Raw genomic sequence first — 12,131 nt, forward strand, 5'->3', positions numbered from 1 at the left:
ATAAATTCATCTCTTCACTGGAACGCTGCAAAGCTTCCGTTTCAAAATCCTTAAAAATCTGTTTACTTTTATAAATAATCCTCTTAGAAATGAGCAAATCCTTATTGGCTTAGAGCTGCCAGCAACATATGGAATGAATAATCGTAATGCAATGCTCATGGAGTGGACAGCAACAGGAATCCCTCATAAAGGCATGGCCAGATTGCCACTATCCCTGTAAAAGTTGGATATTTTTACAAACTGTCTATACTTTAATAAACTTGCTATGACTTGCAGGAGTCCGGAAAGGAGATGCTGTACTAAATCATTCCGCAAGAAGAATTCGCACCGGGAAAAAAATCACCACTGCTCCTCTAAAGATCGAAGTTAATGGTAAATCATTCACCTGTGATATAAGATTCACGGAACTATAATATCTCATTAAAGAGATATGTTATTATATGAAAAAGGCACATAGAACCATATTAGAAACATTGAGAGATGTAACTTTTGCACATACAGATGTGTCCTTCCTTACCGTTTATGGACAAGTCCAGATATTTTTTTTTTTTTTATGTAAATTGTGAGCCCCACACAGAGCTCACAATGTACATTTTTCCCTATCAGTGTGTCTTTTTTGGAATATGGGATGGAGATCCATGCAAACACAGGGAGAACATACAAACTCCTTGCAGATGTTTTTTTTTGTTTTTTTTGCCTGGGATTTGAACACCAGGACTCCAGTGCTGCAAGGCTGCAGTGCTAACCACTGAGCCACCATGTGGCCCCCAAGACCAGATATGTTTGTCATGAGATGATCAGTTTTTCAAAACACCATGATTTATATTTTCTTATGAGATGTCTATTCTATATGTGTCTAAATTCAAAGTAAGGTTAGGGTGGACACCTTTCAACCTCAAAGTCATGATAGGCCCCGTACGATCCTGTTTGCTACTAATAGAGAATCATAGTTTGTTCTCTCTGTATATTTTGGATATTAAAATAGTGGTAAGATCCCTACGATATTATAAAGGTAACTTGTGCCGGGAATCAGACCCTAATCAGTATTTATCGCTTGTAAAGTATAAGTACAATTACTATCTACTGTAACCTTTGTAGTTCATTGGCTCCATCATAATTCCTTTATTCTGCTTTGGCTCAGAGTTACAGCAGTGGACATCCTGGTTCAACATTGATCACCCAGGTGGCAATGGAGACTATGAGCGCCTGGATGCCATTAGGTTCTACTATCCTAACAGAGTTTGCGCAAAACCTCTCCGTATGGAAGCACGGTCAACAGAATGGGTCCCAGCAGGAAAGACTGGAGAAGTAGTACATTACAGCCTGACAAAGGGATTCTGGTGTATCAATACAGAGCAAGCAGAGGGCAAAAACTGTTCCAACTATTCCGTCCGCTTCTTGTGTCCCGTTGGTAAGTTCACAGTTACTACATTTTATGCAGTTTACAAAACAATTGTATTTTTATGATGTGCGAATGGCGAGGATTTGTTGAGATCATCTGGAATATGTACGTAATGCAACATAAAAAATGTGGCCAGAGTATAGTATTTTATGAGTTTATATTACATTACAAGTGTCACTACGTTACGACAGTGTTCACAACTGTATACTAAATAAGCAAAGCTACTGACCCCAGCACCTTTGCAAATTTTTTTAATATATTTTTACGTTTTTTATGCTTATTTTCAAGATGCAAAGTGCAACTTGTAGTATGGACTACTGCACAAATATTTCTCAAATTAAGTCAGTATGGAGAGGAAGAGGTGGGACTCTTCAGGCACAGTATGACTTTATATATGTGTTGCTATGAGGGATTATGGCCCCAGTATCCTATTTTCCTGCCAACTTTGTGCTATTTTTCTATATAGAGATTTTTTTGCTGTGAAACTAAAAATTAATTAAGACAAAATTGTAGAAAAAAATCTACAGATTTGGCAATTGTCTGTCTATTATTAGGCTTAGTGAACACAGTGAAAATTGCAGGACTTAGCTATTTTTTAAAAATATAGACAGAGACATGGAAAATGTTAAAAAAGTAAAAAAAAAAAAGATTATTAATTTTTTTTTTTGTAATGAAAATTTTGCTTAAAATTTAAATAGAGTAAGGTTAAGAGGTATGGAAAGACGATCTGTGTTATTTTTCCAGTAAAATCAACACTCATGTCCTACGGTAGGTAGTGCATTTCTAGACTGAGTTTGAGGCCCATAAGCAAAAGTGTTTTTGGATAAATGGATAAATAAGCAAAAAAAAAACAAAACAGTAATTTCATACAACCCCTATACGTTCTATGACATTACTGTTTAAGAATTATAAATCCCTAACTGAAGAGGTTTTCATTGGTCAGAGTCAATCATTATAACTAGAGATGAGCGAACAGTGTTCTATCGAACACATGTTCGATCGGATATCAGGGTGTTCGCCATGTTCGAATCGAATCGAACACCGCGTGGTAAAGTGCGCCAAAATTCGATTCCCCTCCCACCTTCCCTGGCGCCTTTTTTGCACCAATAACAGCGCAGGGGAGGTGGGACAGGAACTACGACACCGGGGGCATTGAAAAAAATTGGAAAAAGTCATTGGCTGCCGAAATCAGGTGACCTCCATTTTAGACGAATAGTGGATTTCAAATCCGGGTCATATGAGAATGTGAACTTTGTGACTATGAGACAGGGATAGCTGTACAGGCAGGGATAGCTAGGGATAACCTTTATTTAGGGGGGAATGTTATTAAAAATAACTTTTTGGGGCTCTATCGGGTGTGTAATTGTGATTTTTGTGAGATAAACTTTTTCCCATAGGGATGCATTGGCCAGCGCTGATTGGCCGAATTCCGTACTCTGGCCAATCAGTGCTGGCCAATGCATTCTATTAGCTTGATGAAGCAGAGTGTGCACAAGGGTTCAAGCGCACCCTCAGCTCTGATGTAGCAGAGCCGAGGCTGCACAAGGGTTCAAGCGCACCCTCGGCTCTGATGTAGGAGAGCCGAGGGTGCACTTGAACCCTTGTGCACCCTCGGCTCTGCTACATCAGAGCCGAGGGTGCGCTTGAACCCTTGTGCACACTCTGCTTCATCAAGCTAATAGAATGCATTGGCCAGCGCTGATTGGCCAATGCATTCTATTAGCCCGATGAAGTAGAGCTGAATGTGTGTGCTAAGCACACACATTCAGCTCTACTTCATCGGGCTAATAGAATGCATTGGCCAGCGCTGATTGGCCAGATTACGGAATTCGGCCAATCAGCGCTGGCTCTGCTGGAGGAGGCGGAGTCTAAGATCGCTCCACACCAGTCTCCATTCAGGTCCGACCTTAGACTCCGCCTCCTCCAGCAGAGCCAGCGCTGATTGGCCGAATTCCGTACTCTGGCCAATCAGCACTGGCTAATGCATTGTATTGGTGTGATGAAGCAGTGCTGAATGTGTATGCTTAGCATACACATTCAGCTCTACTTCATCGGGCTAATAGAATGCATTGGCCAGCGCTGATTGGCCAGAGTACGGAATTCGGCCAATCAGCGCTGGCTCTGCTGGAGGAGGCGGAGTCTAAGATCGCTCCACACCAGTCTCCATTCAGGTCCGACCTTAGACTCCGCCTCCTCCAGCAGAGCCAGCGCTGATTGGCCGAATTCCGTACTCTGGCCAATCAGCACTGGCTAATGCATTGTATTGGCGTGATGAAGCAGTGCTGAATGTGTATGCTTAGCACACACATTCAGCTCTACTTCATCGGGCTAATAGAATGCATTGGCCAGCGCTGATTGGCCAGAGTACGGAATTTGGCCAATCAGCGCTGGCTCTGCTGGAGGAGGCGGAGTCTAAGATCGCTCCACACCAGTCTCCATTCAGGTCCGACCTTAGACTCCGCCTCCTCCAGCAGAGCCAGCGCTGATTGGCCGAATTCCGTACTCTGGCCAATCAGCACTGGCTAATGCATTGTATTGGCGTGATGAAGCAGTGCTGAATGTGTGTGCTTAGCACACACATTCAGCTCTACTTCATCGGGCTAATAGAATGCATTGGCCAATCAGCGCTGGCCAATGCATTCTATTAGCGTGAACTGAGTTTGCACAGGGGTTCTAGTGCACCCTCGGCTCTGCTACATCAGATTGCTACATCTGATGTAGCAGTGCCGAGTGTGCATCAGATGTGTAGTTGAGCAAAACTGACTCAGCACTGCTAAGTCTCTGCATTCGCATAGGAATGCATTGGCCAGCCTTCGGCCAATCAGCGCTGGCTCTGCCGGAGGAGGCGGAGTCTAAGGTCGGACCTGAATGGAGACTGGTGTGGAGCGATCTTAGACTCCGCCTCCTCCAGCAGAGCCAGCGCTGATTGGTCGAGTTCCGTACTCTGGCCAATCAGCACTGGCCAATGCATTTCTATGGGGAAAAGTTAGCTTGCGAAAATCGCAAACTGACAGGGATTTCCATGAAATAAAGTGACTTTTATGCCCCCAGACATGCTTCCCCTGCTGTCCCAGTGTCATTCCAGGGTGTTGGTATCATTTCCTGGGGTGTCATAGTGGACTTGGTGACCCTCCAGACACGAATTTGGGTTTCCCCCTTAACGAGTTTATGTTCCCCATAGACTATAATGGGGTTCGAAACCCATTCGAACACTCGAACAGTGAGCGGCTGTTCGAATCGAATTTCGAACCTCGAACATTTTAGTGTTCGCTCATCTCTAATTATAACAAAACACATAAAAATAATTCTTAGTAACCAAGTTTGTGGTTGTATTTGTGACCAATCGTTGTATGATGTACAATATGTCTCCCCTTACCTTGGTGAGATGTGAATGTTCTGCACTGAATTATTATAAAAGACTAAAGTGAAGCATCTTGATATGGTTATTGCCTAGTACTGTGTAATAACTCTGTATACACAGGATATTCAATATTACAATATTATAGTTTTACAGCCCACTGTGCCAAGTGAGCCATGGTCAGAATGGTCGGCATGGAGCGCCTGCCCAGCCAGATGTGGTAGGAATGGCATGCAGATCCGTCGGAGGACTTGTTTAGCAGAGGATCAGTGGCACGTCCACTGTAACGGACCCACAGAAGAGGGACGCAGGTGTACTGGTGCCCCATGTACAGGTAACAGGAAATTCGACTAACCCCACCCTATGGTATAATGATTAAAAAATAATATCAATGTTAGTAATACTTCCCATCTAGTTGTCCCAAATATGAATGTTACATTGATTCCTATCTCTCTTCACAGTGTGTAACCTCAGCTGTCCTGTGGGCAAAGCCAGTGCGGACTGCAGTGTATGCGAATGCAAAAACCAAATACTGTATGGCACAGTCACCCTCCCTGATGGGGCGCCCGCTGCTGGTGTAAATGTGTACGTCATCTCTAAGAAACCCCGAGTGAAAGCTGTGTCCGATGCCCAAGGACAATTCCGTGTAATAGGGCTGTGTCCCGATAGTACATTACAGCTGAAATTGGAGAAATACTCGGTAGTGAATGTAAAAATTCCTGAAAGCAATGGATCTTCTTCAGTTATCAATATTAGTATGAAGAGGAACGGTAAGAGTATTATATCAGTATTATAATCTGTAGCACGCCTGTATGTTATTCTTCTATATACAGTTTTGTCAGTGTGATACGTAATTTTTAACAGTGGCTGTACTATGTCAAAGGGGTGCTCTAATTTCAGCCGATAAATGTTTTTTTTGTTTAATAATAAAGTTATACAATTTTACGTTCTGTATCAATTCCTCACGGTTTTCTAGATCTCCTTCATTCTGCTTGCTTCTAGTAGATAAAATTCTGACCATGGTCATGTAATATACGGTCCATGGTCATGTGATATAAGGTCCTAAGGTCCGTGGTCATGTGATGAACACAGGTGCTGCAGAGCACCTGTATGTTCATCATATGACCATGGACTTTATATCACATGACCATGAACTGTACATCACATGGCCATGGACTGTATCTCACATGACCATGGACTGGGTTTTATCCACTGGGAGCAAGAAGAATGAATATCAGCAAGCACAGAGCTAGAAAATCGTAAAGAATTGGAAAATTGTTTAACTTTTGATTTTACAAACTAGTGTTTCCCAACCTTTTCAGACTCAGGACATCCCTGAAAAAAAAAAGAATTCTCAGAAATTTGTTTCACTTGTAAATTTAGAAAACCTCACTAAAAGAAACACATCAAAACTGCATATATTTTTATTCTGATGCAGTTTAGATGCAAATGTGCTGCATTACAATTGCACCATGTGAATGCACCCTTAAGGGTGCATGCAGACTACGTAACGCCGGGCGTGTATGAGAGCCGTACACGCCGGCATTACGGCAGACTGCCGAACACTTCCCATTCACTTCAATGGGAGCGCTCGTAACAGCGGCGTTTACGAGCGCTCCCATTGAAGTGAATGGGAAGTGTTCGGCAGCCCTGCTGTAACGCCGGCGTGTACGGCTCTCATACACGCCCGGCGTTACGTAGTGTGCATACACCCTTAGGCTGTATTCACACAGAGTAACGCCAGGCGTTTTTTGTGTGTTTTTTGCACATAGCGCCGCGTTTACGCCGCGTAGCGCCGCGTTAACACCGCGTATACGCCGCGTTAATGCCGGGCAACGCCACCGCTAAATAGCGTGGCGTTAACGCGGCGTTAACGCGGCGCTACGCGGCGTAAACGCGGCGCTATGTGCAAAAAACACACAAAAAACGCCTGGCGTTACTCTGTGTGAATACAGCCTTAAAGTGATACCATCCTATACTTCCTATCTAGCACACATAACCATTCACCTTTTACCTTCACCAGCTCCCTTAGTGGCCCCCACATGGTATCATGCTTTCTAATTGTCCAACACGCAGTATATGATTCCTCAAAGGACCAACACAGTGTGATGTGCCTTAGTGGCCCACAATTAATAATGCTCCACAGTGTCCCCCAGACACCTGATAATGCTCCGCAGTAGCCCCAGACACGTAACGATGCTCCACAGTGGCACACAAGCAAATGGTAATGCCCCCAGTGGCCCACAGGCAAATGGTGATATCTCCTAATGACCCCCATGCTACCGTTGTGTCATATCAATTGAAAAAAAACAAGCAAATAAGTAACACTTACCCATCCTCATTCCATGGGGAGTCTGCTGCTATTGTCTGCAGCTCAATGCGTCAGGTCTCAACAGCACCCTGGTTGGGCAGCCCTGATATAAACAACATTTATTTGCTGAAACTGGACAACCCCTTTAAGGTGACCATAGCTGTATTTTTTACACCCTTCATGGGGCTTCACCTATTATACTTTAGGTCTGAGGGGACCCTAGCATGTAATAATAGCCCTTCTGGTTTGCAGGTGATGAACCCCCAAAGCTTAAGGTTCGATTCAAACCCAAAACTTTTGGAAAATTCAAGTGGAATTTGGTTCAGACTGAAATGATTTGCTAGTCTCTACAAATGACACTTATTCTTTGTCTCTACAGGAAAACCTTACATTGTAGAAAACCCTGAAGCCAAAGTGAGGAGAGTGGGACAAAGCGTGACGTTCTGCTGCAATGCTGTGGGAGAGCCAGCCATAGAGCAGTATCTGTGGTAAGCCTCAGCTGATTGTTGTCAGCATACATGTATGAGCTTGCTACGTTTGGACATCAACATTAAAGATGATGCTTTTCTATGGGGTCATGGGCTATGTGGCAACTTTATTATGGGATAATGTAGTCAAACTTCTCAATACCTGCTCACAAACTTCACCGGGTATAGCAAATCTATGATTGCCTTTACCCACAACCGCTTCTCAAAGTTGATAGACTTTGAGAAGATCTTGTCACTGTTCTGAGAGAAGCAGGGTGGCCATCTTGGCCGTTCTGACCTAGCTGGGCCCAATGGTTACACAGAGAACTGGCCCCAGAAGGCCTAGACAAACCACCAGTAGAAAAGATCTCTTGATCTGCTGACAACTCCCACAGTTTCCTTGTGGACTGGTACTGTATTTTAGTGATGTATCCAGGTTTGTTTGGGAACGGACAATGGTTGGGTTCGAGCAAAGAGGTCTGGTGGTAATCTTCAATCCTGCCTTGATATGGAGCGACACAATGCCCCTGGGGAGTTATTGCATATGACAATTGGTCACCCCTAGTAATCATATAAGGGTCACTAACAGCTCAGCGACATTCTGGGGCCACATGTGTTGTTTGAGTTTCCAACTGGCATTTTGGAGCAAAATATTTCTTGCCCACATAGCAAGAGTTTCCCAGGAATGATTCGTCATGATTGCAACTTCCTTTGCTTGCACAGTCATCAGATTTATCACCAATAGTGAATTTATGGGACACCAGCTTTGGAAACCTACAAGTGTGCATTATCTAGAGATCCAGCTGCAACATCTGTGGGCAAATGTGCCAAAGCATACCATACAGAACCCTACCCAAGTATATCTCATCTTGTATCCAGGTTACTGGCTGCCCAACAGGGTACCAAAGCCTATTTTCAAGTGTACAGTTTTCCCCAATAAACTTCTCCTTTCACTCTAATGTTGTAATCTCTTACATATATTATCATTACATTCACACATAGAAAGTTTCATCCCAATCCAACAACTCTTTGGTTATTTTTTTGTTAATGAGTGTATTTTAGAAATCTTTTTACACTACAGTGTAGCTGGTTGTTTCCAATTATACAATTTATTTTTCAGGTACCATAATGGAACCCTGTTGGACCAAAATATACATAAATCCAGCAACCAGCTAATTCTTCGGAAACTTAAGGCAAACCAAGCAGGAAACTATTACTGCAAGGCTAAAAACGATGCAGGATTTGTAAAGTCCAGCCATGCCAAGCTCACGCTCATTGGTTAGTTGAAATTTGTCTTTAACAAAATTATCTGTAATTCACAAAATCATGAAAAATTATGTAAAAAATAATAATGACCTGACCTGATGACCTGAACCAGCTGCGTCGAAGGAATCTATGATGTGCATGTTTGGTTCATTAGATCTGGTCTGGTCTGCAAAATATTCTTGCCTGCTATATGTGATGAATGTCAAATATTAATTAAAATGTGTAGTATCACACTAAAAAAGACTCTTTTTTTTCTACAGATCAGGATGCTCATGCTTGCAACCCAAATCCAGAGGTTCATCTCATCCAGCTTCCTCATGACTGTTTCCAAAATGCTACTAATTCCCTCTACTACAATGTGGGGAAATGTCCGTCCACATCTTGTCCTGGTGATCTGGACAATGGACTGCGGTGCAAGGACACTGTGCCCTACTGCTGTGGAATTGCTAAGACAGAAGTAAAAGAAGTCTCCTGTCAGGGTTATGTTCTCCCCATTAAAGTTGCTGTGCAATGTGGTTGCTCAAAGTGTACAGAGACCAAAATAATTGTCCGTGGAAGAGCAGTAGCAGCAGATACTGGAGAACCAATGCGATTTGGATACATATACATGGGAAACACTAGGCTTAGCATGACAGGTTATAAAGGTACCTTTTCTATCCAGGTTCCTGCAGAAACAGAGAGATTGGTTCTTACTTTCGTTGACCGACTAAACAAATTTGTTAATACCACAAAAGTTCTTCCATTCAATAAAAAGGGAGGTGCTGTATTTCACGAGGTTCTTCTTCTCAGGAGAAAAGAGCCAGTAACCATTGACTCAATGAATACAAACCAGATATCGCTGGGAGATATAGAAGATAGTGATCCTATGGCTGAACTGGAAATTCCACCAAATTCCTTCTATCGGCAAAATGGAGAGATCTATAATGGAAAAGTGAAAGCAAGTGTAACATTTTTAGATCCAAGAAATATATCAACAGCCAGAGCTGCACAAAGTGACTTAAACTTTGTCAATGAGGAAGGTGACACCATGCCACTACGTTCATATGGAATGTTCTCAGTAGACTTTACAGATGAAAAAGCCACCGAGTCCTTGAATGCTGGAGCAGTTAAAGTATACCTTGACTCATCCCAAGTCACAATGGCAGAACACCTTCAAAGCATGAAATTATGGTCTCTAAACCCCGAAACTGGACTTTGGGAAGAAGAAGGAGACTTTCAACAAGCAAAAGTTCGTCGAGGTAAGAGAGAGGAGAGGACATTTCTTGTAGGCAATATGGAAATTAGGGAGAGAAGATTGTTTAACCTGGATGTTCCTGAAAGTCGAAGGTGTTACGTTAAAGTTCGTGCATACAGAAGTGAACGTTTTTTGCCAAGTGAACAAGTTGAAGGTGTAGTAGTAAACTTAATCAACATGGAACCTATGGCAGGATTTTCATCCAATCCTCGAGCATGGGGACGATTTGACAGTGCTATAACTGGTCCAAATGGGGCATGTCTACCTGCATTTTGTGATGACAAAACACCAGATGCTTACACTGCATTTGTGACTGCCACCTTAGGAGGAGAAGAACTAGAAGCAGTTGAATCTTCTCCAAAGTTTAATCCAAATATCATTGGTGTGCCACAACCTTACCTAAATAAACTGAATTACAGAAGAACAGATCATGATGATCCTAAAGTTAAGAAAACTGCATTCAGCATCAATGTGGCCAAACCAACTCCAAATGTTCCCGAGGAGAGTAATGGCCCTGTTTATGCCTATGACAAACTTCTAGAGTGTGAAGAGGCTCCTTATAATGCTGCACATTTTAGATTTTCTAGAGTAGAAGGTGACCAATATGACTTCAACACTGTATCTTTTAATGAAGATGACCCAATGAGCTGGACTGCAGACTACTTAGCCTGGTGGCCCAAGCCACTGGAATACAGGGCCTGCTATATGAAAGTTAAAATTACCGGGACTCAGGAAATTATTGTAAGATCTCGAAACATGGGTGGCACACATCCACAAACCGTTGGCCAACTATATGGAATTCGAGATGTACGGAGTACCAGAGACCAGGAAGAATCCAATCTCTCTACAGCATGCGTGGAATTCAAATGTAGTGGCATGTTATATGATCAAGACAGGGTGGATCGAACACTTGTGAAGATTGTTCCTCAAGGAAGCTGTCGGAGAGAGGCCATAAACAGCATGCTTCATGAATATCTTGTCAATCATCTTCCAATGGCGGTTAACAATGACACCAATGAGTATACTATGCTTGCTCCTCTTGATCCACTTGGACATAATTATGGCATTTATACAGTAACTGACCAGGATCCAAGAACAGCCAAGGAGATTGCTCTTGGTAGATGCTTTGATGGCTCATCTGATGGGACTTCTAGGGTGATGAAGAGTAATGTAGGGGTAGCTCTTACATTCAACTGCTTGGATCAGGATGTTGGCAAGCAAAGTGTCTTTCGTGGGAATGGACTAGCAGCTTCAAGTGCCGCAAGACAGGGGGGAAGAAATGGAAGGCAGCAAAGAGCAAGTAACAGAAATAGCTCAACAAGCAGAATAACCTCTCTTTTAAGGCAACGAAGCTCATCTCAATAAAAAAAAGAAGAACAAATGCCAGACCAGACTGGTGGTGCACTCTTTAAATTCATGGGTATAGCAATGTTTTCAGAAAATTCCATACTTCAATTTTTTATGTTATTTTTAAAGTTATTTTCCCTGGTGAGGGGTATGGAAGTATAGCTGAATGTACTACATTTTACATTTCTTTTATTAAAAGCCGAACAATAAGAACTGTGCTAGTACAACTGCAAACAAAACCTACAATAGATAAAGGTAGAAAAATAGCTTTTAGCTTTTACAGCAGCCATCATTTTAGGAAAGACTGCTTTATTTCTCTGTCGTTCAGTATGCTGAAAAACAATTAGTGGTACACATGCTTTATACCTACTTACATGCTTATTTCATCTGAGTTATGTATCAGACTTAATGGCTTCCTTCCTTCTGTCAGCCTTTGATTTGTACCTTTCAGCAGCCAAAAACTACCCCTTCCTCGTGGGAACTGGTTAGAACCTGTGCCATGTATTTTCCACTCCTTGACACTAGTATAAAACAATAACATCTTTCCAGATGTGAGCCCCACTGAAGATGTAACGTAAAATCCAGAAGTGGAATGGAATCCAGTATAAGACTCCTAAAGCGAAATCCCTATATTCTCTTAAAGGGATTCTACCATTAAAAAACTTTTTTTTCTAGGTATCACGTCGGAATAGCCTTTAGAAAGGCTATTCTTCTCCTACCTTTGGAAGTGATCTCCGCCGCGCCGT

General features: G+C 42.5%; 1 protein-coding gene across 1 annotated transcript in view; it reads left to right on the top strand.

Moving 5' to 3' along the window:
• Positions 1-11,615, top strand: part of CILP (cartilage intermediate layer protein) — a 29,049-nt gene extending 17,434 nt beyond the window's left edge. The window contains exons 3-9 of the mRNA XM_075273139.1: positions 277-372; positions 1,142-1,411; positions 4,909-5,094; positions 5,222-5,530; positions 7,451-7,559; positions 8,659-8,816; positions 9,065-11,615. Of these exons, the coding sequence (XP_075129240.1) occupies positions 277-372; positions 1,142-1,411; positions 4,909-5,094; positions 5,222-5,530; positions 7,451-7,559; positions 8,659-8,816; positions 9,065-11,403 (3,467 nt within the window). The 3' untranslated portion in view covers positions 11,404-11,615. The remainder of the gene's footprint in view (positions 1-276; positions 373-1,141; positions 1,412-4,908; positions 5,095-5,221; positions 5,531-7,450; positions 7,560-8,658; positions 8,817-9,064) is intronic.
• Positions 11,616-12,131: the final 516 nt, after the last annotated feature.

Source organism: Leptodactylus fuscus, chromosome 5, assembly GCF_031893055.1.
Source record: "Leptodactylus fuscus isolate aLepFus1 chromosome 5, aLepFus1.hap2, whole genome shotgun sequence".
NCBI classification, from domain to species: domain Eukaryota; kingdom Metazoa; phylum Chordata; class Amphibia; order Anura; family Leptodactylidae; genus Leptodactylus; species Leptodactylus fuscus.